The sequence below is a fragment of the Chrysemys picta genome, chromosome 3, assembly GCF_011386835.1.
Source record: "Chrysemys picta bellii isolate R12L10 chromosome 3, ASM1138683v2, whole genome shotgun sequence".
Classification (NCBI taxonomy): domain Eukaryota; kingdom Metazoa; phylum Chordata; order Testudines; family Emydidae; genus Chrysemys; species Chrysemys picta.
This window is the reverse complement of record NC_088793.1, coordinates 206,587,426-206,615,148: the sequence shown is the minus strand read 5'-3', so window position 1 is coordinate 206,615,148 and position 27,723 is coordinate 206,587,426. Positions and strand designations below refer to the sequence as shown.

General features: G+C 51.4%; 1 protein-coding gene across 2 annotated transcripts in view; it reads left to right on the top strand.

Annotated features, from left to right (window-relative positions):
* Window positions 1-4,593: 4,593 nt before the first annotated feature.
* LOC101947291 (phosphofurin acidic cluster sorting protein 2-like) overlaps window positions 4,594-27,723 on the top strand; it is a 108,959-nt gene continuing 85,829 nt past the window's right edge. Inside the window, exon 1 of one of the 2 annotated variants that reach the window (XM_065589880.1) lies at window positions 4,594-4,851. In XM_065589880.1, the coding sequence (XP_065445952.1) occupies window positions 4,691-4,851 (161 nt within the window). In that variant the 5' untranslated portion in view covers window positions 4,594-4,690. The remainder of the gene's footprint in view (window positions 4,852-27,723) is intronic. The other variant, XM_065589879.1, reaches the window with a different exon arrangement.

Sequence of the window (27,723 nt, the reverse complement as noted above, 5' to 3'; positions counted from 1 at the left end):
ACACCAGGTACCCACCCACCTACTTCCCAGAAAGCGGCGAGCGCGAGCGCCGTCTGACGCCGAGGCGGGGAGCCTGGCGGGGAGCGCGAGCGCCGTCCGACGCCGAGGCGGGGAGCCTGGTGGTGAGCGCGAGCGCCGTCTGACGCCGAGGCGGAGAGCCTGGTGGTGAGCACGAGCGCCGTCCGACGCCGAGGTGGGGAGCCTGGTGGTGAGCGCGAGCGCCGTCTGACGCCGAGGCGGGGAGCCTGGCGGGGAGCGCGAGCGCCGTCCGACGCCGAGGTGGAGAGCCTGGAGGCAGGTGTGAGCGCCATCCGATGCCGAGGCGGGGAGCCTGGTGGTGAGTGCGAGCGCCGTCCGACGCCGAGGCGGGGAGCCTGGTGGCGGGCGCGAGCGCCGTCTGACACCGAGGTGGGGAGCCTGGCGGCGGGCGCGAGCGCCGTCTGACGCCGAGGCAGAGAGCCTTGTGGGGTCTCTGTTCCATGGACACTTGTGTGGATTGAGCAGGATTTCCACGGAGAGGAGAACGCTTCCCACTTCACTTAGAGCATCCTTCTGAAGGGGGTGTTCAGCAGGACTCCATTGTTTTACTAGAACTCGCCTGGCATGGAACTGCATACCCCGGAGTGCAGCATATAGCTCTGAGCCGGGGAGCGGGCAGGATACCAGCCAGCACAGACCATGCACTTGTGAACTGGAAGTGCTGAAATCAAGGCCCCAGAGAGATCCCAGCCCCACATGGGAGCCTTGAAATGAGGGACTTGCGAAGAACATAAAGGGCCAGGTACCTGTGGAGGCAGGGGCTGCTCTGCCATGTGCCGAGGGACTAGCCACTAGCTGCCGTCAGTTAGAACTCAGTGCACCCTGGAAACGCCTCCTTCCCGCCTCCAGCGTGGCCCTGGAGCCGCGGGAGCTGTGTGGTGGAGGGCAGCATAGAACCAGCACAGCTGGCTGCATGCTCCCTGCAGACTCCCCTGCTGTGGGTGAACCCCTAGCAGGGGAGACCGGGAACAGAATCGGGCTCATCTGGTGCAACTCCAAAGGGACCAGGGCAGTGACTTTGCCCCAAGCTCTTTCCGTTGGGGTGCTGTGTGGAAACTGCCCGCGCCCTGACTGGAGTGGCCGTCTCCACCAGCTTGCTCTGAAAGGAGAGGGTGGCCCAGAGGGTTAGCGCTCTGCTAGCTGCCTGCAGAACAATAAGCCCCAAAACGCATGACTCAGGAATGATAACGGCTAGCAGCTTATCAGAGAAGCTTTCCATGAAGGATTCCCACGAAGGACTCAGAAGTGTTAGACCCTAAAGCACATGAGAGCTGTTGCTATGGAGCTGAGATAGTTGGCAAAGCAAGCAGGGCCCCAAGGGGGAGAGATGGCAGGAGACGGGAAAGCGGGGACCTGGGGCCGGGAGAGTGGAAATGGGGAGGAAAAAGCAGGGACTAGGACAGTAGGGACCCTGGGGGGAGCGGGGGGGGGCACAAAGAGAGCCTGGAATACAGTGGGGGCTCACCATCCCAGGCATGGGGGTGAAGGGGAAATGTGGGTGCATACAGAGCCCCTGCCATGGGAGGGAAAGGGGTACCACATAGTCCACCTGCCATGGAGTGGGGCAAATGGAGGACAATGGTACAGAAGACATACACAGCCCCTGGGGAATGGGATACACACAGAGCCCCTGGCATGAGGGGAGAGTGCTGGGAGTTGCGGGTGGTCCCTGAAATAGAGAAACAGGAGAGGGTGTCACACAGAGAGCTTGGAGGGAGGGGAATGGAAAATGGTGGATGCAGCGCGCTTGGCTGACACAAGCTACAAACTGTGATCCAGGAGTCCTGGCCTCAGTATGGACTGTCCGTCACGATAGCTCGGCTGAGTGCTTGCTACAGCACCAGAGGGATCCGGCCATGCTCCGTCTTGCTTCCAGCAGTGAAATCACAGTCAGGTTACCTAGGGGTTTGCTTTGCCTTGGGTGTTCCAGGAATATCACATTCCTATGAGGAGAAGTAACAGCAGAGGACAGCTGCACTGTACAGATCTCCTACCTAAACGGCACTGGGCATGGCTGTGAGGCCTGTGTGCGGTGGGCTGGACTACTCAAAGGGCTTCTGGAGAGAGAAAACAATGACTGGGGCCTGGCAAATCATCCACTGGAGGACAGTGAGACAATGGGGACTGTTCAGCATAGAGAAGAGCTGAAGAAAAGGACACGACAGAGGCCTTGTCTACATGAGAAACTAGTAGGGAATGGGTTTAATAGCCCTGTTGAACTAAGGCTCCGAAAGACATTCTTAATCCCAAGCAAGAACGGCATACAAGGGGGTTGCACCCATTTCACTAAATGTTCCTAAACCAGTTTAGTTCCCTTGATACAATGTTCTTGTGTGGACACAGATATACAAAATAAGGGGAGGGGCAGGGAAGGTAAAGTGGATACTCCTATTGGGCCTTTCTCAGAGTTCAGGAAGAAGGAGCCCTGCAGTGAAACTGAAAGGCAGCACATTTAAAACCGATCAAAGGAAATACTTTGTACATAATGCATAATTACCCTTTGGAACTCTGTCACAAGATATCATTGTGGCCAAGAGCTTAGCACGACCCGAAAGGATTGGACACACATATGGATAAGAACATCTAGACGTTCATTAGATAAACGAATTACAGGGATATATAAACCTTCATGCTGCAGATTGCCTCAGGCCAGCTTTAACCCTGGCCAGTTAGTTACACTATAGGTTTTCTTGCTTCTTCCTCTGAAGTGGCTGGTGCTGGTCCCTGTTGAAGATAGAGTCCTAGAGCCCTTGTCAAATCCAATCTGACAGTGCCTATATAAAGATGTGGGGCTTGTAAACCAACTCAGGTTTGAGCTATGATGTTCCAAAGATGTACCGAACTGTCTGAAATGCCTAAAAACCTTCCCTCCCAAACACCCCCCATCTCAAAAATACTTTGTCTGATTAACTTAAAATTTACTTTAAAAAAAATCCTCCTCTAAGTCCCTGTACAGGCCAAATTTCAGATAGACAGTGTCTTTTGGGTATTTTGTAGAGCCAGCAGGGAGTAAAACAATCAGGCTTGGATGGAAACTCGTCCTTGTCTCACGGAATGTACACATTCTGGAGACGTGCATCTTGCTTCTAAATTCCACCAGGCTCTTGAAAAGACTAGACTATTTGCCCAGCTCCCAGAGGTTCCAAGCTGTCACGTATAATAAGTCCCATGCACTCATTCTTGCTGAGGAATATGGATTTGAAATGTTTAGATCAATCAATTTGTGAGAGATGTTTTGGCAAAATATCATTAGACACTTTTTCTAACATGAAAACTCACCAGTTTCAGTGTCTCATAAACGAAGATGATCTCCTATTCACTTCAGGCTTCCCCCACGTCCTTTTTCAAGAAAGTCAGCTTTTGGGTGAGGTTGGGGTGTGTGCCTAGCAAAATTCACCTGAATACTTAGCTCTGGGATCACCACCTTGGCTCGGGAATTGTTAAGTAGCACCAGGAATGGCCCTGGTTCTAGTCTGCAGCTGCTGTGTGGGGAGTTCCGGTCTAAATGGAGTACTTGTTTGCTGATGTACAGGTGCAAGGTTTCTATTGGGGTTTCGTCCCATTCAGTATAAGCTGTAGGTGGGCCCACCGTGCTCCCCTGGGTAGGATTACACTGTGAAATAGTTGTAGCAGCGGGTGGTGTCTGGGAAAGAGGGCATTTAAACGTGTCTAGTGCTTTTTATGGGAAAGAGGCCCCAGGGCTGGCCGCGGAGTTCCCCGATGAAGGGTTTCGGAGGCCAAGTGCTGCTGTTAAGTGTGTGGTCCATTTCTGTTCAGAAAATCAAGTTTGGGGCTAGTCCCCCCTGGACCTTCAGCCTGTTCGAGCTGCCAGGCAGTGGCCCTGCTGGGAGCTAGGCCTTGGTTGCCCCTTACACGGGTGCCTTTGAAGAGGTGGAGAAAGAATGTGTGCCAGACCCCTGGGTTCCATCCCGGGGGGCTGCGTCCATGAGGGGGCAGGTCCAGGACTCCTGGGTTCCATCCCGGGGGGTAGATGGGGGGTTGCGTCCATGGGGGGGGCGGGTCCAGGACTCCTGGGTTCCATCCCGGGGGGGTGGGGGGCTGCGTACATGGGGGGGGGCGGGTCCAGGACTCCTGGGTTCCATCCCGGGGGGTGGGTGGGGGGTTGCGTCCATGGGGGGGGGCGGGTCCAGGACTCCATCCCGGGGGGGCTGCGTCCATGGGGGGCGGGTCCAGGACTCCTGGGTTCCATCCCGGGGGGGCTGCGTCCATGGGGGGCGGGTCCAGGACTCCTGGGTTCTATCCCGCGGGGCTGCGTCCATCGTGGGGGGCGGGGCCGGGACCCCCGGGTTCTATCGTGGCGGGGGGGGGGGGGGTCTGGGCTCATTGGGACCCGCCCCCCTCCCAGCTCCGAGCAGCAGCCCCTGCCATCGCCTCACGTAACCACGCCCAGCAGAGCCCCTCCCACCAACATCGCCCTCCGTGCTCCCATTGGCTGTTTTCCCCGGATGGCCACGCCCCTCCTCCCTGGTTGGGCGCGGGTCCCGCGGGTCCCGCCCCCTCCCGTCCGATTGGCTGCGGCGGGAGGCCGGCTCGGCCCGCCCGGCGCTGGGGCGGAGGCTGCGCCGCGCCGCGGGTCTGGGGCTCCCGCCGCCCCCTCCAGTGTCGGCTCCCGGGCGGCGGCGGGATCGGGATGGCGGCGGCGGGCGCGCTGGGGGCGGCTCCCGGGGCGGGCGGCGCGGCCGGGCCCCCGGCGGGTCCGTGCGGGGCGTTGGGGTCCGGGCCGGTCCCGGTGCCCATGAACCTGTTCGCCACCTGGGAGATCGACCGCTCGGCGCCCAGCTGCGTGCCCCGGTGAGCGGCTATGGGGCGCGGGGGGAGCCGTCGGGATGTGGGGGGGCTATGGGGTGTGTTGGGGGGGCTATGGGGTGTGTTGGGGGGGCTATGGGTGGGGGGGCGGTCGGGGTGTGGGGGGGCTATGGGTGGGGGGGCGGTCGGGGTGTGGGGGGGCTATGGGTGGGGGGGCGGTCGGGGTGTGTGTGTGGGGGGGCTATGGGTGGGGGGGCTATGGGTGGGGGGGCGGTCGGGGTGTGTGTGTGTGGGGGGGGCTATGGGGTGGGGGGGCGGTCGGGGTGTGTGTGTGTGGGGGGGGCTATGGGGTGGGGGGGCTGTCGGGGTGTGTGTGTGTGTGTGGGCTATGGGGTGGGGGGGCGGTCGGGTGTGTGTGTGTGGGGGGGCTATGGGGTGGGGGGGCGGTCGGGGTGTGTGTGTGTGTGGGGGGGCTATGGGGTGGGGGGGCGGTCGGGGTGTGTGTGTGTGTGGGGGGCTATGGGGTGGGGGGGCGGTCGGGGTGTGTGTGTGTGGGGGGGGGGCTATGGGGTGGGGGGGGCGGTCGGGGTGTGTGTGTGTGTGGGGGGGCTATGGTACGTGGGGAGCCGTCGGGGTGTGTGCGGGGGGCTATGGGGTGTGGGGAGCCGTTAGGGTATGTGGGGGGGCTGTGGGTCGTGGGGAGCCGTCCGTGACGGTCGGGGGGGCTATGGGGCATGGGGAGCCGTCGGTGGGTGTGGGGGGGCTGTGGGGCACTGTCAGTGGGGGGCTATGAGGCGTGGGGAGCTGACGGTGGGGGTTGGTGTGTGTGGGAGATGGGGGTTTGTGGGGCAGAATGTGTCAGAGTAGAAGTGGGGGTGGGGTGTGGGGAGTTTATGGGGGTTGAATGTGGGGGGAAGGCAGGGGGCAGGTTGTAGGGGATATGGGGCTTCTGTGTGTGGGGGGGTGGGCTTATGGAGCAGGGTTAGTTGGAGGGCTCATTCTTCTGCAATGGGTGCTTTATGAAGAGGGTGGGTGGGGTTGTGAGGGGGTATCTGGGGGGGCAGAAGGTGTGTGTGGGGTGTATGGGCCCCAGTGTGAGGTGGGCGGGTGCTTTGGAAATCCCTTTACAGCCTGGCTGGGAGGGAGGGGTGTCAGAGCCTGTCCAGCAGTGGGTCTGAGTGGGGATGGATGTGGGAACCCCCGGAGGGAGGGCTGTGGTGGGGCGGGTGCTTGTTGTGCTGGTGGGTTTTACAGAACTCTTTCTCTGGGTTTTGTGGGGTTGGAGGGAGCAGTGGGTTTGAAGGACCTGAGGGCAGAGTGACTCGGGAGTAGGGGATTTGGGTTGTGGGTGAAGAGCATTCGCAGTGAGACTCTTTGGGAGTGACGGAGAAGGGTGGGTAGGTTTGGGCCATGGTATATGGCCTGGTTTTCATGGACGTTTAGGGCATGCATAGTGTAACCGGTTCTCTGGTCTTGGGGGTGTTGGAGTTCCACAGCTTGGGCTGAGTCTGCTTCCCTCACCTCCACATCACACCCGGCTAGCCTGGAAGAGTGGCTTGAGCGCCTAGTGGGAGCTCACTTTCCTCAGCTCCACTCTCGCACTGGGGGCAGGTGCCGCCAAGAACTCCCTTGTGGTGGTGCTCCCAGCTTCTGTGCTGCTCTTATCCCTGCTTTTGGTAGCTAGAGACCCGACCCTTCTCTCTGCTGCAAGGTAGGCACTTTCCAACCAAAGAAGACGGCACAATCCCTGCCTTGAGGCACTCCCAATCTAAAGACAGGCAGTGTAGGATGATGGGGCGTAACTTAGGTCTACCTGTCAACAACACTTTTAAAATAGGATATGTAAATGGTTCCCAAATTACTTTGTCCTCATTGGTCAGTGAGCTACCCATAGGACTCCTGGCTGGAGTGGGTCTCCAGGAGTGGATGTGGAGAGGGTAGTAGCCTCATGTGGGTCTTGGGGTGGGGGAACGACCTAGTGAAGAAGGTATGGAGAGTGAGCTGACATACGGGTAGTTGAGCCTCTGCAGGGGAAAATGAGGCAAGGATGGATAAAAGGGAGGTGGGCCGAGCTATGCAGGGCTCTGAATATTAAGACAAACAGCTTGAATTCTGTGCAGTGGAGGATGTGGTCACTCTGATGGACATGGAAGATGATTTTGCCAGCAGTATATTTTGGATGGAGTGGAAGAAGGCAGTGTGTCAGAGGGACCAGGGATAAAGAAATTGCAGTAATCTGGGTGGAAATGAGGGGCCAGATGAGTTTTCACTGGAGAACTCAGAGGAAAAACCAGACCTGAGAGGTTATGGGGGAGGATGCTACTTAAAACTTGGACCTGTCTTGCTTAGTTCTTTATACAGCCTAATTGTGAATGGCTAGATGAATCTTAGCTTAGTGGAAAAACTGACAAAAATGGGCACGCTTTTTCAGAGGGGAGAGAATTGTGCTTGTGACAGACTTTTAAATGAGATTACTGGACATCAGAGTTAGCTTTTAGAAACAAGTGTCCCTCTTCTTATTTCTTTGCCTACTTGGTGAAGGCAAATGTATCTCAAATGCTGTGTTGTCTGACTTATTTAGCAAACTCTTACATTGTCTTCCTCAATGCCCTGTCTGTCTAAGTAAGATCTTGTATTGATGCCCTCACCCTAGTGCATGACTGCAGGAGCACCTGTCTCTCTTCTCCGGAGTGCTCAAGTTACTGGAATGATAGATAGCAATAGCATTTGAAGATTTTTATGAGCTGTAATTCCTTTGGCTAATATAGTCTCTTGGCCTGAGCAAGGGAACTGAAATTTAGCCTTCTACACCTCCGTCCTGGCACTATTTGCCTCATCTCATGAAGCGAAGCTCTTCCTTTAGGAACATACTGTTGCCCCTGGCGCCAGTTGCAGCAAAGTGTTTAGAAATGCCCTTGGCATCAGTGAATTCACTGAAGCCTGAATTCTAGCAAGAGAAGCAGCAGGAAGTATTGTTTCCATTACTGCACCATGCTGGCCTAGCTTTTACCTGATGCTCAGGTGGCTAGATCTGCTCAAGTGTAGATGGCTTGTTTTGGTTGATGGTGCCTGGCTGGATTAGACCCAGACCAGATGTGGACACACCATATTCAAGAACGTGATTTTCAAATGTGGATTTCGTGTTGCGGTGAAAACCCTTTTGCACTAAATCTCAGACTGATTTGTACTCTGAGATCTTTAGGGCAATGCAGATACTCAGAGTTGATCCTAGGATGTTGTAAAAGGACCCACTGGTGTAACCAGGAACATTTACGTTGGGTGCTAACCTTATTGATGGATGATGGTATGTCTGGATTTAATAGACCTGCTTATGACAGGTGAAGAACAAGAACAAAAAAATTCCCGTGCCAACTCTTGAGGTTCTTGAAGCCAGAGGGCACCGGAGATCTTAGTTAACCATGTGTCTTTTGGTTAACAAATCCAGGCAAATGGGGATCAAAGAGGCCCCTCGGTTACTTAGATGATAATTTAATCAGGAGAAGCATTAGAGTCAAAATGGCTTCTTCTCCGTTTATCTTAGTGTCTGTCCACATGGTATGTAAATGTTGCACAAAACTTAGGCAGATTAAAAACCCAGAACAAAAGTGTCTCTCTCTGCCTACGTTCTTCTGGGTCTGGCGAATGTGTAGGGTTTTTAAGAGCATCTCTCTACTGATGGGGAGGAATTGCGTGAAAAGAAAAGAATATTAAGGAAACTTGCAATCAATGACTGAGCAACTTGAATGAACACATCTGGGCTAAAATATTCTGAATAAACTGTAAATTGGCAGCAGAAACCTGGATAGCAGTGACGCTGAAAGAGACCTTGGGTGAGAGGACAGGAACTTGGACAGAAACTTGGAATGTGATATGGCTGCAAAAAAACCAGCGCAATTTTGGGCTGCATATTCATACTCTGAGGCTGAATCACAACACGGAGCAGGGAAGTAATAGTTTCTCTCTACAGCTCTAGGGTGACTTAGACCAATGGTTCTCAAAGCCGGTCTGCTGCTTGTTCAAGGAAAGCCCCTGGCGGGCCGGGCCGGTTTGTTTACCTGCCGCGTCTGCAGGTTAGGCCGATCACAGCTCCCACTGGCCGCGGTTCGCCGCTCCAGGCCAATGGGGGCAGTGGGAAGTGGCGGCCAGCACATCGCTCGGCCCGCGCTGCTTCCCGTAGCTCCTATTGGCCTGGAGCGGCGAACCGCGGCCAGTGGGAGCAGCAATTGGCCGAACCTGCGGACGCGGCAGGTAAACAAACCGGCCCGGCCCGCCAGGGGATTTCCCTGAACAAGCGGCGGACTGGCTTTGAGAACCACTGACTTAGACTATTATGTTTATTTCTGGGCATGTTACCAGCTGGATATTGACAAATTAGAGTTCAAAGAATAGCAACAATGATCAGTGGACTAAAGAGAGGGATTTATGCAGAAAGAGTAAAGATGCGCACGCGCTGTCTCTCCCTCTCTCTCTCTCTAGCTGAGTTCACTGGCAAGGTGTGTGCATGTGCACATAAACTACAAGAAAGAGAAGACTATACACACCAAGGAGGGGAAGAAATGTTTTTGGGGTGGTAAAAGGCAAATAAGTAGGAATAATGGGATGATGCTTAGAGAGGGGAAAATATTGGGAGACGCTTGTACGGTAGGTTTGAGATGGGATTTAAGGGGGAGGTAAATGGAATAGGAAGTGGGTTGGCTGCTACTTTGAAGTGCACTACTTATTGTGGCTTCCCATCGAATGGGAATCCTGTGGCTGACACCAAGGACTGGTCACAAGGTCTCTGGTGTTTAAGGAGTGAGAGGGGTTAATGTATTTTGAGGCCGGAAGGGACTATCGTCTAGTCTGACTTCTTGCACAACTCAGGCCAGAGAATTTCACCCAGGAATTCCTATGTTGATCACATCCACTGTATCCCTAGATAAGTTCTTCCCATTGCCAATTCCCCTCTGGGTTTAAAGATTTGCACTCTGTCTTCATCCTTAATTTATCTAACTTCCGTTTCCGGTCATTGGGTCTTGTTGTGTCTTTGGTTTGAAAAGCTCTCTGCTATCAGAAATCTTCTCCCCATATAGCTACGTACAGACCCTGATCAAGTCTCTCTTAACTTTCTCTTCAATAAGCTGAAATTCCTAAACTTTCCCTCTGTGGGAGGTTTTCCAGATCTTGAATCATTCTTGTGAGCCCTTTGTAGTTTGTCAACATCCTTCTAGGAATGTAGACATCAGAACTGCAGACAGTAACCGGTAATGTTCTGATCCAGCTGTTCTCAAACTGTGGGTCAGGACCCTGTTCTAATGGGGTTGCCAAGGTTGGCTTAGACTTGCTGGAGCCCGGGGCTATTGCCGGAGCCCAAGGGCTTCAGCCCTGGGTGGCAGGGCTCAGGTTACGGGGCAGTGGGGCTTGGTCTCCACAGGTTATCACCACCCAGGCAAATGGCTAGTGAGGATTGCTAGTATCCTGATTTTATTTTTTAAAACCAAATCTTTGACTTCAGGCCAGCTAATTGTGTATGTCACTAGGTGCCCACGTGTTGGTCGCTTGCCCTCCTCTTCCCTCTGGTTGTTACACCCACTTGTTGTCATGTCTTAATTAGATTATGAGCTCTTCAGGGTGGGGACTGTTTTACTCTATGGCCTGGGGCCCAGATCCTGATTGAGGCTCTGGGGCACTCCCATAATAAAGTGTAATATAACCTCACTATTGGAAGTCTTCTTGGAAGGGACCTTTCTGTGTGTTACAAGTATGTTGTCTTTACCCAAAGTCCGAATCAAATCTGGAACTTTTGCACTGACAGTGGATTTGTTCCCGGCTGCTGCTAGAAATGACATACTGAAAGGCCCCCTGACTGATAGCTGCCTAAGATGCCACCTTTAAGGTAGATGTCCTCTGAAAGAGCATGTATGTGAAACCGTGAACAATGAAATGAAATGGTCCACATCTCCTGGCTTCCCTGTGATTACAGGGTTTGTGCTGAATCATAGAAGAATAGTTATGGAACCTAGCTACTGTGCCTGGCAGGATGTCTTCCTGCTGGGCCCCAGAGCGATTGGCTAAATCAAGAAAGGCTCAAATGGATTTAGAATTTGTTTTTAAAAAGCCTCTTTCCAGGCTGACCAACAATGTACTTAAGTTTCATTCCAGAGCAGATGTGTCATCCTTCCTGACTTGGATTAAATTCGCCAGCTTTCAGGGGTTGTGGGACTTCTGCTACTTGCCCACTCCACCCTCTGAACGCACTGCTCTGGATTGGGCGAGGCAGGGCTGGCACTTTCTGGCTCTGGGAGCACTCAGACACGGTGAACAGAGCTGGATTTCCCTGGCACTGGGCTGTTGTGCAGATATGTGGAAGGAGTTGAGCACCTGGAAGCCCAGTCTCCTGTTCTCTGATCATGCAATTAAGCTACCCAGCTGTGCAGGAGTGATTGGCTTCCCAGCTCTGCCTCACCTGCTGGGGAGCCCCCCTGCTTGGTTTCCATCCTTTGTGCCTGAGGCCCCATCTGCACACAAACTTACATTAAAATAACTCAAATCAGCTTTAATTCACACCTCTAGTTATAGCGGTGCAAGTCCCTGTGTGGACGTTCTTATTTGGGATTAAGTGTCCCATTCTGATTTTGTTTAAGGAAAGTCCCCCGGAATGCTGTCAATATGTCTTTGTTATATGGAAAGCATGCATCGTGAACCAGCCGCTGTAAGTTAAAGGAGTTTGAGAAAAGTTGCATTGAACATTCTAGAAGCTCCCACTTTAACATTAATTTGGACTTTTACCAAGTAATATTTCATTGAAATTTCTAGGGATTTTCAGTACTTGAGTGTTTTTACCCACTGTGCTGTAAATTTGTGCGATATGCGCAAGATAAATTCATTCAAAATAAAGAGGATGAGCCCCTGCCTTTAAATGAGAGACAACCCATGGGGCACTACTGCACCTCTAATGTTAAATGGAAAAAAAACTAGCAATAATAACATAGGTGCTGTGAAATCAAGCTTTGAAAAGTTCGGAAATTCCAGGATGTTACATACTCTTACAGTGGTCCCTTCTTCCTTGACAGATCTTCTCCAGGTTTGTGTTCAATATCATAACTGCTTGCTTTAGTGATGAATAAGTCCGTGCACCTCTAGTTATGGGGAGAGAGAAGGATTCCGTTCTGGCAGGCACATCAGTAGAATTGCTGAAGTCTATTTGTAGAATGGAATTCTACCTTCACAACTGTGCAGCCACAGTGTCTTGGGAGCAAAACAAGGCTGAATTTGACCTGGTGAATCTTTTATGGTGATGATATATGAGCTGGAAGGAGCCCACTTTTCTTTGAACATCCCAGATGGATTTTGTGGTGCTAGTAGTTAGGGGGGGAAAAAAACTTTTGTCTTTAGAAATTGATCCTGTCTGAGCCAGATTTCAGAGTGGTAGCCGTGTTAGTCTATATCAGCAATAAGAACAAGGCCCCTTAAGACTAACAAATTTATTTGGGCATAAGCTTTCGTGGGCTAAAACCCACTTCATCGGATGCATGCAGTGGAAAATACAGTAGGAAGATATATAACCCACTTGAAGTGGGTTTTAGCCCATGGAAGCTTATGCCCAAATACATTTGTTAGTCTCTAAGGTGGCACAAGTACTCCTGTTCTTTTTGTCTGAACCAGAATTGTTGGGAAACAATCAATGTGGAATCCCATGGTGCTATCTGTAGCGAATCACTTGTGAGTTCTGCATTGTTCATTGAAGTCCCCCTCTGGCCCCCATGCATGTGTTGGAAAGTTATGGGCTCATGGAAACATGGTTGGAAGACACAAGTTGCCATAACTGTGACTACAGCAGCAGAATCTTAAAATAGGGGCTCGTTAGGTGCTAGCTGCAGCCACCCTCCGATTGACCAGGAGACTACAGGTTCCATGCATGTAGTGCCTCCAACTGGATCCAAGCAGCCTGGTGGTCAGACCTCCATTTAGACAGATCAGCAGCCTCCTTCATTCTGTGCAAGGGATAGATCCTAAAAATGTAGTGCAGTATGGAGAGATGGCTTCAGCCCTAGCTCTGGTGGCGCTGCTGTGCTTGGGCAGCAGCTGCTCTCACAGCCCTGTGAAGTTGAGCTTCCGAGTGGATCAGTTACAGGACTTAATTCCAGAAAAGGAACTAGGAAGGCTGAATTCAGTCTGGCTCTGTTGCAGCTCAGTCTTGTGCTTCCTGAATGTTTGCCCCCTCGGCGGCTGTTGTATTGCACAATGAGGGTCTGTGAACTGGGCGTTCGTTTATTCCACCTGGAATATCTTTATTTCTTAATAAAAGAAGAACAGGAGTACTTGTGGCACCTTAGAGACTAACAAATTTATTAGAGCATAAGCTTTCGTGGACTACAGCCCACTTCTTCGGATGTGCATATTAGTCTACCTAATAAACACTCATGTTATTCCATGACTAAATCAGATGTATTGACTCTAAAGAGGACATGCCTTTAAATTTCCAGGGACACTTTTGGTCTGAATAAGATGGTCAGAGTCACCACTCTGGGAGTAGCAGCCGTGTTAGTCTGTATCCGTAAAAAGAACAGGAGTACTTGTGGCACCTTACAGACTAACAAATTTATTAGAGCATAAGCTTTCGTGGACTACAGCCCACTTCTTCGGATGCATACAGAGTGGAATGTGATTCCAGATTGTCCTTTTAAGGACCATATTGATGCTATTGCATGTGAGGGAAGCTCCGGGCTGGTCCAGTGGCTTGCATGGAAACAATACCCTTTGTAACGTGGTTTGATTACGGTCTTCTTCTAGCCCCAGATCAAAAATAAAATGTTCCAAACAGACATCTCATCATTGGCCGCTGTTGGTTCTCCTTTGCCACTACTGCTTTTAAGCACCTCTCCTCCACTAAGCCCTGAATACACTTGGAGTTATTTTTCTCCAGATCTGTTAAATTGTATTTCTCCAGAATGACTCATTTGTTTGATGCCTTTGTGGTATTCTCCATCCTTCTTTGTCTTTGCTGCACTTCTAACTTGGTATCCCCTGGCAACTCAATTGACATGCTCTGTACTTATGCCTTCTTCCAGGTCATTAATGACATGTTAAATAAAACTGAGCTGAACACCCCACCTGCTAGACGTGCCTTGCAATTCAGTACTTCTTCACCCGTTAGCCAGGTTTCAATCATGAGTATTCAGATCTAAACAAATCTGAGTTATATTGGTCAGTAAGACAGTCTGAGATTACCAAATGCTTGTCTTGCTCACCAGCAGAAGTTGGTTCAATAAGATATTACCTCACCCATCTTGTCTCTGCCTAAAAGCCAGACATTTTCCCACGTGTTGTCTCTCCAGCTGCTAACTTTGTACGGTAATTGGATCGAAGATTGGTCTGAATTACTGTTGTAATTAAGATTGGTTTCTAACAAGGGTTTGAGATTGAGTGAGGGACATTTTATACTGCAGTAGTTCTGCTATCAAAGCAGTGAGGTAGTAACCTATCTGTTTTCATACCGTATCTATTATGGTGGTATCTGTTGCTTTCTGGCATGTCTCTCTAGCATACTTAAATTACCCATGACTGCTTGCTAGATTCTTAGGTGCAGTATTGGATTTGTGGTTGTATTAGTGCAGTCTTGCTGCTGCTTGTCTTGGGACCTGGCTAAAATGGAGCTCAGCTGATCATCTTAATTATAAACCGATTCAATGCGTTATGGCTGTCACCACCTTTTCTGGGATACCGCTTCTCTGCAACCTCCTCTTCTGTCAAGTTCCAGGTCTGCCGAGGGAGCGAGTGGCTAGGCAGCTGCTAGAGTAGATGAAGTTTTTGCTGACGTCTGGGCTGCTCACGCCGTGTGTGGAATGATCCCAGCTGGAGGGCACGGTATCAAAGAGCTTTAGAAGAAATGGCGTAGTGGAACATCGAGATGAAAAAGATCTGTCAGACCATGCAGCCCATCTCCTGGGGACCAGTGCCTTGCTGTTCCCTGTTTGCACATGCTCTAGTGGGTTTGGTCCACTCCTAGCTTTTTAATTTATTATTTGTATCACTCTAGTGCCTGGGAGCCCTCGTCATGGATCAGGACCCCAGTGTGCTAGGTGCTGTACAGACAGAACAAAAAGATGGTTCCTGCCCCAGGACCCTTACGGCCTAAGAAAACAGGTGACAGATTGATACAGAAGGACCAGCGGGGGAGTACCAGGAAACACGGAGATGATATTGGTCAGCATGATAGGCATAGCAGTGGTATCAGCACACCAGCAGCCTGGGTTTTATTTTTTTGTAGGCATCAGGCAAAGGAGGTGTGGAGGAGGGACCGGACCCGGACAATGAGGTGGCTTTGCAGATGTGTATGGGCAGCTCCTCCCGAACTGGAGGGCAGCATGGAGGTGCTTGTTTGAAAATGTAACAAGTGGGTATTGGTGGCTGCTCAGAGACGAGTCGAATGAGAGATGGTAGGTGGAGATAGACCAGTCAGGGCCTGGAAAGTGAAGACAAGTAGTTGGTTTATGCAGTGGGGGGCGGGAGCCAGGGAATGGGTGCAGAGAGAGGGGGGCATGGTCAAAGTGACGGGCTAGGAAAAGGATCTTGGCAGCGATGTTGTGAATGGATGCGAGTGGCGCGAGATGGCCTTTGTTAAGGCCGGAGGGACGGCTGTTGCAGTAACGGAGATGCCAGGCGAGAGCCTGGATACGAGTTCTAGCTGTGTGGCTGTATCTTAGAGACGTGACAAAGAATCTGCGCGATTTAGACACAGCCTGGGTGTGAGGACCTGGCGGGTTGATGAAGATGCCCAGGCTATGGGCCTGAGCAGCAGGAAGGTGGGTGGGGTTGTGCACAGTGGTGGAGGGGGCTGGTGGGGTGAAGAGCTCCGCTTTAGCCATGATGACTACCCGAGATGTCAGAAACAGGCTGAGATTGCCCCAGTGCTGGGGCTTACATGTCTCGCTCCCTAGCCTTATGCACCCCGTCAGGAGAATTTCCTTGCCATTGGCCTCAATTTCCCTTTACCCCATTTCTCCTAGTTACAGCCAGTGCCGTAGCCAGCTTCTCAGTGCAGGGGGAGCAACCATAAAAAAGGCACCCCTCCTTGACTCCTCCTCCAGCCGCTCCGTGCTTCCTCCCCCCCGGCTTCTCCGGCCATGCTGCGCCCCCCCCCTTGGAGGGGCTTGGTGGGGGGGGGCCGGGCGCAGGGGAAGGGGTGGCAAGCGGGCGCTGCTCGCTTCTCCCGGAGGCTGGGGGGAGCGGAGCAGTGGGCCGGGCAGCAGCTGGCGGGCAGATCCCCTCTCCCGGCAGCTTCCTGGTTCCCTCGCCTGGGCAGCCCAGCATTTTTTTCAAAAGCGGAGCCTGCCGGGCCACCGCTGGGGTCCTGCAGGCAAGGGGCGGGCAGCATGGCCGGACTCTGGAGGAGCCATTTGGGGGAGTGGCGGGCGCGGCCGGAGGAGCGAAGTGGCCGGGCTCCTCAGCCGTTGCGCCCCACGCTCAGCGGCCAGGTGTCATCACGTGGAGCTACACAGAGAATCTGTTAATTGCCGGCTCCATGATGTGATCACCCTCTGCATATGAAGCCTGAAATTATATTGGCCTTTTTTGCCACCCTGTTGCCTTGCAAACTCCTGTAAGATAGACCAAAGACCGAGTGCTTACGGTGTTCTCTGCTAGACACCTTCCCCAAATTCGATGCCTAGCCCGGTACGGCTTCTTTGTAGCATTCCTAGTCACACAATTCTGAATTTTTCAATATCGGATTTTGAGACCATATCAAAAGCTATATTAAAATCCACATGTGTATATTACAGCTACGGAGTTCCTGTCAGCCATTTGCTTTTCACTTCTTTCTAAAATCAACCACATTTGATTGACAAGTGCTCTTTCTAGCCTGCCCTCATGCTGCATATTGCTCATAGCTCTGTGACTCTGTTTTTTTCTCTTAATACCTTGTTCCATTGGATTAGTCGGGGTAGAAGCAGGATTTTTAGGGCTGTAATTTCCAGGATAACGCACTTCTTTAAAAAAAAAAAAAAAAAAAAAAAATTGGTTCTGCATTTGTTTTTGGCCTGTCTCTTGGAATTCCCCTGTTTTCAGTGGTGGTTCAGAGAGAGGTGCAGCAAAGTCCCTCGGTTCCTGAGTGCATGTCATTCAGCTCAACTGACTTCTATTTTACAAGATCTTTCTTACCAATGCTCAAAGCGGGGGAGGGATAGCTCAGTGGTTGGAGCATTGGCCTGCTAAACCCAGGGTTGGGAGTTCAGTCCTTGAGGGGGCCATTTAGGGAACTTGGGTAAAAATCTGTCTGGGGATTGGTCCTGCTTTGAGCAGGGGGTTGGATTAGATGACCTCCTGAGATCCCTTCCAACTCTGATATTCTATGATCTATGGAAGATCTTTTCTGTATTTTTTTGATGCTTTTTGAAAAGCAGTTCAGTCATTTTTGTGTAATCCATTAATTCTGCCTCCCTTGCTTATTAATGGACCTACTTTCTTCCTACTACTACTTTCCCTTTGTTTTGAAAGTCCTTCATATTCCCTTTGACATCTTTGCCACTACTATCTTACTGCCTTTCCCCCCCAGCTCCTGTCTTTCCCTGCAAGCCTTCAGTGAATGATTCTTCTTGTTTGATGATGTCTCTGCTTTTCCATTTTCAGGCCAGGTTTGTGTGTATCCCCAAATCTTTGAGCCAGTTCCTTGTGAAGCCACACTGGCCAAATCTTATTCCTTGCATTCTTTTACAGAGGCTCCCTGATTTGTTGTGCTTTAAGTGGTTCCTAGGATTCTCTATTGCCATACTCGTAAATTTCAAAGTTTCCTCCCATTTCACTTGGACATTTTCTGAGTTGCCCCGAAGGTGCTTTCCTGAACTGTCATAACCTGACCTCACCCCTTATTGTACCGTAGATCCTGGTTCCAACCGTCCCAGTTTTTCTCATCTGCTCATTCCATGTCCCTCAGAAGCAGATTCTGGGTAGCTACTTTAGTTGAAATTCCAACTTTCCAGAACATAATGTATGTGCCTAGAGTAAATCCTGTAATTTAGGAACTTCCTTCCTGCTGCCTGTTAGGTCCTATCCCATTGCTGGGGAATTTTCTGTAGTTTTGGATTACTGTGGGAGCTGGTCCAAGAAGCTTTCATTTTCCTCTCCTGGAGACGTATAGCAAATACCCATGTTCATGTCTTGTATCCGTCCCTGTCGAATTTCACCACCATGCTCTTTCTCTTCAAATTGAACTAGCTAGCACGGTGGCTTGATGGAAATAATTTTTAATCTGGTTTTGCATTTGTACTCTTTTCTGAAGAGAGGTTGATTCTCGTTGGTTGGGAACCATTAAAACATGTTGACTTGCAACTAAATAGAGCCTCTGGGCTACACTTGGGATTTAAGGCCCTCACCTGGGAGGTAGGAGATGTGGAGGCTGCTCAAGGCAATCTGAGACCCAAGGCAGAACTTCAGCGTGCCCCCGCCCCCTCCTCATAGGCCTAGGTTGGCAGGTTTGTCCCAGCCGCCCCTCCATCATGGCCCCTATAGCTAGGATGGTCTCTGTCTGATGGAGAGGAGGGATTTGAATCTACGTCTCCTGGGTGAGTGCCTTAACCACCAAGCTAGACCGTCATTCTCACACTTTCTCTCTGACCCAATGAATATTTAAGTATTTACACGAAGTGGAGCAACTTCAGCCGGAGAAACTCAGAGCCACCCATCCCAGAATAGCTATAGGTGGGTGGTTAGGATGCTCCCCTTGGAGTGGGGACTCTGACTTCAAGTCCCTGTTCAGAGTGGGGGTTCAAACCTGGGTCTCCCATGTCTCAGGCAAATGCCCTAACCCCTGGGCTAAAGGCTCTAAAGATATTCCTCCCCCCCACCCCCCCAAGCTGGCCCGACGTGGACTTTTCCTATTTGCTGGAACCAAACAGAATATTTTTCCGGTTGTTGTTTGGTTTGCTGGCCAATCCTGGGACTTGTCCTGGCTGCATTAGGGTTTTAAAAGCATATTTGCTAACAAGATATAAAGCACCTTTTCCCATAGTCTATTTAAGGCCATAAATGGTCCAGTTGTAATCGCTTTTCATGCTTTGTCATGTTAGCTCATTAACACATCATGCTTTTGCCTGTGGAAACAATGGCTCCATCATTTAGCAACAGGTGCCACATCACGGGCTGTTAGCTCTCTAGCTTTCCAGAGGCAGAGCTCTGTTTTCACGGCCTTCTGTGCTATTTTCTGCTGGGAAAAGTGGAATCCACCTGCTGAGTCGTACAAATAAGAACTGAGCGGAGTGTACTTTCCTGTTAAAATTCCCTCAAAGAATAGCAATGGATTTGGGGGCCACTGGTGGAGAAATGCTGACTTCCTGCAGATCTGGGGGAGGAGAAGTGGGAGATGTTGAAATTAAAACAACACGTGCATTAGCTATGCTGGTCCAAGCCCTGTGGTATGGTGCACTTGTATCTCTATAAAGGTGCTTCTGCTGGGGAGAATGGCTATCCCAGCGTGTGTGCACCTTCCTCCTGATACAACTACGTCCAGAGTAGGAATTGTACTGGCAGAACTATTTCAGCTTTAAAAACTTGCCACCCTACCTGCAATAGCTCTATGGAGACAGATCTGTGTAGACCGAGCCTTTATTAGACACACATTGACTGATGAATTTTTATTGAATGAGAGAAGACGGTATATAATCTCCATCACCTCTTTCCCCACACCCTTTGGATGTTACCTTGGAATACCAGCTGTTCAGGGTAGGCAGCTCTTCCTGTATCTGGACATTATCTAGTATGTAGAGTGCCAGCCGAATACAAATATCGGATCTATACTGGATGGGTTTGTTACGGGGGAATCGTTATGATGGTTTTACAGTAGGACCTAGAGGCCCCAGCTGAGATCAGGGCCCCAACGGTGCTGGGTACTGTACCTCTGTCCTTGCCCTGAAGAGCTCACAGTGTAGATGGATATGCCAAGGGGTGGGGCAGGAAACAGAGGCACAAGAGAAATGAAGTGACTTGCCCAAGGTCCCATAGCAGGCCAATGGCAGAGCCAGAAATAGGACCCATGTCTCCTGATTCCCAGTCCACTGGACCCTCTCTGCCTTTCCTGGGTTGAGTGTATGGCCTGTATCTGTTGGCTGTTCTGTGTCTTGCTTTTGAAGTGCTTGGGATTTGTAAATGATGTAATAAGCAAGTCTGTCCTGTAATGACCTTAGTGTGTTAAAACACACTGCTGTTGGGAATTTCCGGGGGGCGGGGTGTGTGTGCGGGGGAGATTACATCTCTTCTTTCTTGTGAAAGCAAATGGAAGTATAGTTCTAAGGCTGGGATTTTCTAATGTACCTAGGGGTGGTAGGCACCCACTGCCCAGTGACTTCAATAGGTGTTGGCCATCTTACTACCTTAGGGGTCTGGGGTTCCCGCCACAAAACTTTCAATACCTGGGATGGCTGGATCGCAATATTATTAATGTAAACATGTGGAGGATACTGGCCAAGCTGCCAGGCTTCTGAGGAGCCCTGGCTCATTCCGTGTCCACCTGACAAACCACACATACTTGCTGTCTAGCTAAGTTAGCCAGGCACCCTGCCTGCGCTCCACGTGATGCTGAGAGAAGTGCTCAGTCGTGACAAGCGGTCAGCCCCTAGATTAGAACTTGGTTGAATCGCTGGTTTCACAGCCAGTGCTGACCCCGGGACACTGCCTATCAACCAAGTTACTGAACCTCTCTGTGCCTTAACCGCAACCCCTTTGGAAAAGCTGGCCCATAAGAATGCTTATCAAAGGGACGTCAGCGTTCGCTCCACCTGACTGCTGGCCCAGTGATTGGAGGATTTGTCTGAGTCCCTGTGATATTGGGGCAGGGCGTGGGACACCCGCTTCCCATCAGGCTCTTCTGCTTCCTCTTGGCATTAAGCATGTGCGCTTGCCCCTTCGATCTATAAGGGACTTTTGGTGGGGAATTTTACCAGCTCCTGGTATTTACTTTCCCTTGTGAAAAGGAACCCTGGCTGGTTTGGGGAGACAGGCCGTCTTCCCCAGCTGGCCTGTACTTATTTCTCCTCTGGTTTTAGCTAACAGAATTGTAAACTGTTTAAGAAAACTAGACACCTCTCATCCTTGAAAACTGTTTCTTGCATGTGAGCCAGTGTAAAAAGGATGTTATGGGTTTATGTGACAATTTGTGTGGCCATCTGCCCAGTTAATATTAAATTGCTTGTAAAAATGTCAAAAGGGGCCGTTTTAAAACGTTAACATGAAAGCACTTGTTCGGTTTGATTAATTTCCAGAGCTCTGTTCTAGCTGTCAGTGAGCTGTAACGGTGGAAGTCTGAAGACATGCTGATTTTTTTCTTTCCCTCATTAAAAGGGAGATCAAAATCAAGCCCTCGTTAGTCATATTGTGGCTAATATGTTATTGTTGGAAAGGCTTTCCACTCTCCCGAATAAACCATGTAACATGGCAGTGCTGGAGCGAGAAACCCGGGTTTGACCGTTCCCGAAATGCAGGACTCTGCTAACTGAGCTCAAGGCACGTTTGTTCGTTATCTGCCCTAGAACGACCTTTGTTTTCTCGAAGCTTCAACCATCCAAAAGGCTGCGGCGCATTCACATAGTGCCCAATCCTGATGCAACTGCAGACAATGGCAAAAAACCTCCCATTGACATCAGCAGAAGCAGGAGTGAGGTCCCAAATGATACAAAAATTAATGACTTTGCTTAATTACAACCCATTTTCCCAAAGATAGGCAGGGCCAATGAGTTTTCAAGGAGACTTCACCGTATGAAATGTTTAGAGGGCAGGAACTGTGTTTGCGCTAGGAGGACACCAACAGTTGACAAGTCAGTTAAAAAAATTACCCTGGATGTTAATGATCTGTTACCCATGTAGTTTGTTTCAGCAAAGTCTGAAAAAACATGTTAATCTTTGCCTTCAGATAGCTTAAAGCCAAACAAATTTTCCAAGCCACAGTTATAGGAAAGTTAAATTAGGGCTTTTATGGAAGATGGTTACCACTGTAGCTATGCAGAGATTACTGCCTCTTCATAATACCTGATATCACAATAACTCCGGTGAATTTTACATTAGCTATAAAAGCAATATGAGGAAAGGCTAGGGAGACCTTTTCCATTGTACAGAACACCAGTAGACTAAAACGTACGTGATAGCTTACAAGGGCTTACATTCTGCTAAGGGAGTTAAAGCCTGCTGTCCAGCACAAACTGTCAACTGCAGCACTCCAAAAGGAGTCCTCCCCTGCCAGTAATATAGATAAACACTAAACATGTGCAGGAATTCCACGCTAATGGCTGTGGAGCAGAACGAGGCATCCTCCTCCTAATCAACATACGGAAAACAGCACGTGGTTTCTTCTGTCATCTGTACCAAAGCAGTGACCACTTCCCCATGCAAAGTTTTCAAGGACCAAAAACGAGTAGAAAACAATCTTCTTCCAGATAAACACTGCTTAGAGACTGTGTATATACGGGGTGTGTGTGTGTGTGTGTATTTTCACAAGGGCATTGAAAGTCCCTGGGATTTGAGTTCCTAATTCCACGAGGTACTCTGGGAAATCCCACGCCGTTCATCAGCCCTGAGCAGAGATCAGACACCCCCACCCACAGCCACGTGATGCTCCGTATCATGGACCAATACAACCCATGTGACTTGGAGCAGAGCACAATCAGGCTCTCTGCTCAGAACCAAATAGTTACGCTAGGATGTACCTTGCCTGAATGAGGTGAGCAAATACACACCGCACCGCTGCTGGTCCCTGTCATGTCTCTTCACCTGCATCGCTTGCACTGTCTGCTTCTAGCTAACTCTGCTGCACCCCCCTTTTAGGAATGCAAATGAGCCACTCTCTGCAAGGGTTTATCTGAACTAAACAGAGTTAATCCGTGCTGAAAATGCTCGCGTACTTAGTGCAATGAATTGTAGCACACTGAATCCACATTTATCGCATACTCTGGAGTCCTCTTTCAAAGTCAGCTTACTTCACTCTGTTGTGCTTGTGCATCTAATGCTGCTGCAAACTACTTTGGCACTTGTCCAGTGGCTATCCCACACTGCTTTGCAGGCGACTTTTTCTGACCTGTTTACTTGCGTGCCCTCCCTTGCTCTGGAGACAAGTTGTCTCGACGGCCCCTACCCCCTTTTGTCCATTGGCCCCTGGATTCCAGTTTATCACACTAGCGGTGACACTACTCCAGAATTCCTGCAACGTGCTGCTGGGAGCGGTGCGGAGATCCTGGGTCTCTTCGCCATCCGGGGAGACGCGTTGGTGCGGGAAGCTGTTGTGGCCAGCCACTGGAATAAAGACCTTTAAGTGCACATTGCTAGGCAGATGTCTGCAAAGGGCCACAGCTGGGATGCAGCGCAGTGCTCGATAAAGAGCAAACACCCCAGGAGCACCTATGTTAAAATGAAGGATAACGGGGAAAAAATCTTCTGGGGGCATGTCCCCTATCTGCTTTTTGAGGAGCTGGAGGGGGTTTTATAGAACTACGTGACCCCTGCACCCAGGAAGCTTATGGAGCCAGCAAGACTCGCTGGAGGATGAGCCCGGGGACCGGTGAAGAGATCTCACCGGAAAGCCAGGATCTCTTCAGGACTCAGGGCGCTGACACCACCAGCCAGGCAGAAGATGAGCCTGGTTCCTGCCCTGCTGGGGCTGAACTGGCTAATCCCGGGGGGAACCTCAGTGGGTGTGTCTTTTTGTGACGTTTAACGTCAGTTCTTAAGTTACGTTTTAATTGATTACTCCCATGCTGGCTTCTGGGCCAGGTGCTCGCTCCCGTCCATCGCCCCCCACTGTCCGTCCAGCCCTCCCACACACCTTTCCAATATTTTTTTCCCCGTTATCCTTCATTTTAACATAGGTGCTCCTGGGGTGTTTGCTCTTTATCCAGCACTGTGCTGCATCCCAGCTGTCTGCCTTGGTCTCGCGCTGAAGTCCCGACTACCGGCCACTTTCAGGCCCTGCCCTGGAAGACATTTGCCTATGTGCCTATTTTCCTCCACCCCACAGCCGTCCTGCCCATTGAACGCCGCTTCCCTGCCGTTTGTCAGCTCACAATGTCGGCTGGCAGTCTGGTCTGGCCGGAGCCTCCATGGCACCGCCCTCCTGCGTCAGACTGGAGGACAGAATCACTCTTCTGTGCGAAATGCAAAGGGTTGCCGAGCCCGTGGCTACAGGAATGGAGGTTTGGTGGTTTCACTGTCCGTGAGGTAGATATTGACCTCGCATGCCCGTAAGGGTGTAACGCCCGGCGAGGTATAAATACGGGATAACCTGCATCCTTACGCGCGGGTAACTGGGGGTGGTTAAGGCTCTCGCTGCACAGCCCAGGCTCGTTTTCTCTGCACTTTCAACATGTCTGCAAGGGAGATAAAGCAAAATGAAAACCTCTAAAATACCCTTCACAAGGAGTCGACAGTTCATTTTACACAGCAAATCATCATTTGCACGAATTGAGAAGGCCTTACGAACACACACCACAACACACGGGTTGCCAGAATGTTGCACTTCCACCGCCCATAGAAACACTGACCTACACCGCCCCCCACTGCCCCCTCCGTACGGCCTAACAGCTGGATGGACAGATGCACGATTTCAAGCCTGAGACTCAAAATAAGCGTTAGGAATTCCTGACCGTGCTGGCCAGGCTGTTTTGCCTGGGATGCCATGCTGGCCGCGCAGGCAGCTCTCCTGCCACCCATCACCCTTGCTCTCCAAACCTTTTACAAAATGCCGCCTGCTGCTGAAATTTGTGGTGGTTGTTTTTTTTTTTCTGCTGCCTCCAACTTATTCCACCATCGGTGCCGTCTCCTCTGCGAATGGCCAAACGCGCCTCCGTTGGCTGTTCCGCAGCTATGGAGGCGATTGTTAAATAGCTCTGTCCAAGTGGCCTGTGAATGGCTTCATTAACCAGAGATGCAGAGGGATGTCCAGAGTGTTCCTGGGGGCAGCTGTCCTTTCTCCGTGAATTTAAACCGAGCTGAATTCTGAAAGAGCCTAGCGTTGGGTGGACCCTTCCAGACCACCTAGCCTTTGTGTCCGTAAACGTGGCACGGTGGGTGACAGGCCTTGGAACACCGTGGAGAAATACCCCTTTCTGGTTGTGAATTCTGAGCCCTGATGGGGTGGGGGGCAAAGATCCCATCAGTTGCCCCAATGCAGTTTGGGAACCACCTGTGTGCAAAGCCATCAATAACCTCCTGAGCATTACTTAGCTTTGCACCCTGGTGCAGCAGTACCTTGTTCCTGGCGCCACATGCCTGCATGACAGTGGCCCCAACGGTAAGTCTTCCCACGCCAAATTGGTTGGCTATGGACCGGTAGCATTCAGGGGTGGCAGCTTCCAGATAGCAGTGCCGATCCTCCTGCCCATGGATATGCCATCGCCATCCTGAAATTCTCTTGCTGCTGCTAGTCATCCCAAGTCTAAAGAAAAATCCTCGTCCCCTTCCCCTCCAGTCTGGCCTGGCTTCCTGAGCCCAGAAACGGCGCTGCACCCTGAGAAGCTGCTCTAGGGACTGTCCTCTACTGTCAGTTGCTTGGCATCTTCCTTGTCTGCATCCCAACTCCACTGCCACTGAAGATCTTCCTGCTTCGGGAGGAGCTGCTGCTGCCTCCACGTCTGCTCCACAGTGCGGCTGGCAAAGTCCTGAGCCGAATTTGTCCAGCTCTGAGGGCGAGATGCAGCCTGCGCAGCCTCTGTGTGCTTGAGGTTGCCAGCATGGTGCTGCGGCGCAATGCGGGGTCTGTGCGGGCCAACTACGATTTGAAGACGGTGCTAGCCCACCCCCAAAGGAAGTATGGGGCAGCGACAGATGAAGCATGGAATTCTTAAAAAAAAAAGTGACTTCCACTCTGCGTCCCACAGTGCACAGCAAGGAAAATCCCAGAATGCACACTGTTCTGCAGTGGCGCAAAGGAGCATGGGATACCTCTGAGAATGCCACGTCCTCAGTGCACAGCAAACGGCCGCGGTGCTTACACAAGGGTATGCGTTGACTGAGAACAGGCCGTCCCATGGGCACGCTATCTGTGGGGTTTGTTCAATGCGCATCACCTAACACGCAGCAAAAAGCTGTCGATTGGACCATCCCGTCCTGTGTCGAGATTAAATTTACACTTGCTCGCTGGTGCTGTGTGTGGGGCACCCCGGGGACCACCTCCTTCCCCTCTTCCTTGCGCCCATTGAATCAGTACAACGCAGGAGAAACAGCCCTTAGCTAGTGATGTCAAACATCCTGGCTTGCAGTTAAATCCCTTTTCTGTCCACGGTCCTTCCCCAAACCTCTAGTCACGAGGCGTGTGTGGGGCCCGGTGGCTGAGAGCACCCCCCACAGCCTCTGCCAGATCAGCATTCCCTCCTCTTCCTGGTGCTCCAAGCATTGCAGGAGCGCTGCAGAGGCTGTTGCATTGGACGTGGTACATACGCACAGCGGGAGGCAGCCCCAGTCCGGACGAGTTTACAGTCTAAGTAGATGGACAGAGTGTGGTAGAAGAGCTGGGTTATCTCCCTTTTGTTGCCCCGTGCGCTGGTTCCTGAGTGGCTGGGCAGTTTCTTACAACACCTGTCTACGTGGCCGCATCGAGCAAACCACTTATTGAATAGCGGGTCTGTTCTTGGGCCATTGGTCTCGGACAACAGCTGCTAGGAACCCCTGATGGTGAGATGGTTAGACTAATGAAACCAGCTGTCTGAGGAGTGACGTGAGCTTTCCAAAACATGACATGCCAAACTTCTCCCTCCGTCACTTCCCTGTCCCGCCCCCGAGGGCCATTTTGAGCCTGGAACCACCCAATCTCTGACGTCCTGCTGAGGAGAAGAGGTGGAGCGTTGTGGCTGTTTCCCAGCCTCTGGTGGAGTTGCCCCCTTTCTGGAGACCGTTCACCCATCTCTTGCCAGGGTGATTTATCTCCTGGGCTCCTACAAATGCTTCTGAAGAACGAAAAGCCTTGGAAGTGGGCCAGATTACTCCGAAGGCCAGACATCCTCTGGAAACTCTTAACTCCTTCCCCGTTTCAGATGCCCCAAGCCGAACGCTTGCTGTCCTCTCGTTGTATTTGGTGTATTTCTCAAGAGCAGAGCATGCGTGTCTGCAGCAAGCACCCTACGCGTATGGCTTCCCCATTGTGCTGCAGCTCTCTCATTATGGGAAGGCTGTATTTAAATGGGCCAATGGGGAGATGTTGGCGCAGACAGGTCTGATGGTCACCGTTGTGGCATTGCAGGGGAAGTGAGGTAGGTCATTCAGGCAGGTAGGACAAAAACCAGTCTGCTTGGCAGGTCCAAACCAGCACCTCACTCTACCTGCCAGCCAGTGCGGGTCCAGGAGCCCAGCTGTAACAGGCTCTGTCTGAGCCGGTGTTTAGGAGGCCAGCCGCTGTATTCGGCGCTAGCCGGCTGTCCCAAAGTAGCTGGGGATCAGGTGACAGCCCCTGCTGTGGGCGCCGTGCAGATGAAAAATAGCTGGCAAGTTTGCACTTGGAAGGCTGTCTGTAAATGTCATGTCTATAACCTCCCAGCTGTTCTCTTCAATTCCCAGGACATGAAATGGAGCCACGGCCAGTGTGTGAGTGGGGGGCGGTCGGTCTCTCTCTCACTGGACAGTACTTTTTGCTTTGGGTGACCTGGGACAAACCTGCAGTGCGTGGCAGGGAGTAAGTTGGGCCCTGCCCTCTGCACTCAGAATTTCCCCTTGAAGGAAATTATTTCTGGGAAGCAGGAAATATGCAAGAGGCCAGCTCGGTTTCATCGCTGGGAGTAGGATGACCACACGTCCCGAATTGGGCGGGACAGTCCCGAAAGGCAGAGTACAAGTCCCGGTCCCCGGCTGAATGACTCAGGGATAGCATTTGTCCTGGATTCCCTGCAGCACTGCTCCGTGCCTGCCAGGGGCTCAAGGGTGGCGCCAGCCTCTTCTGTGGGGAGGGGAGGCTGAAGTGGGCCCTACCGCCCC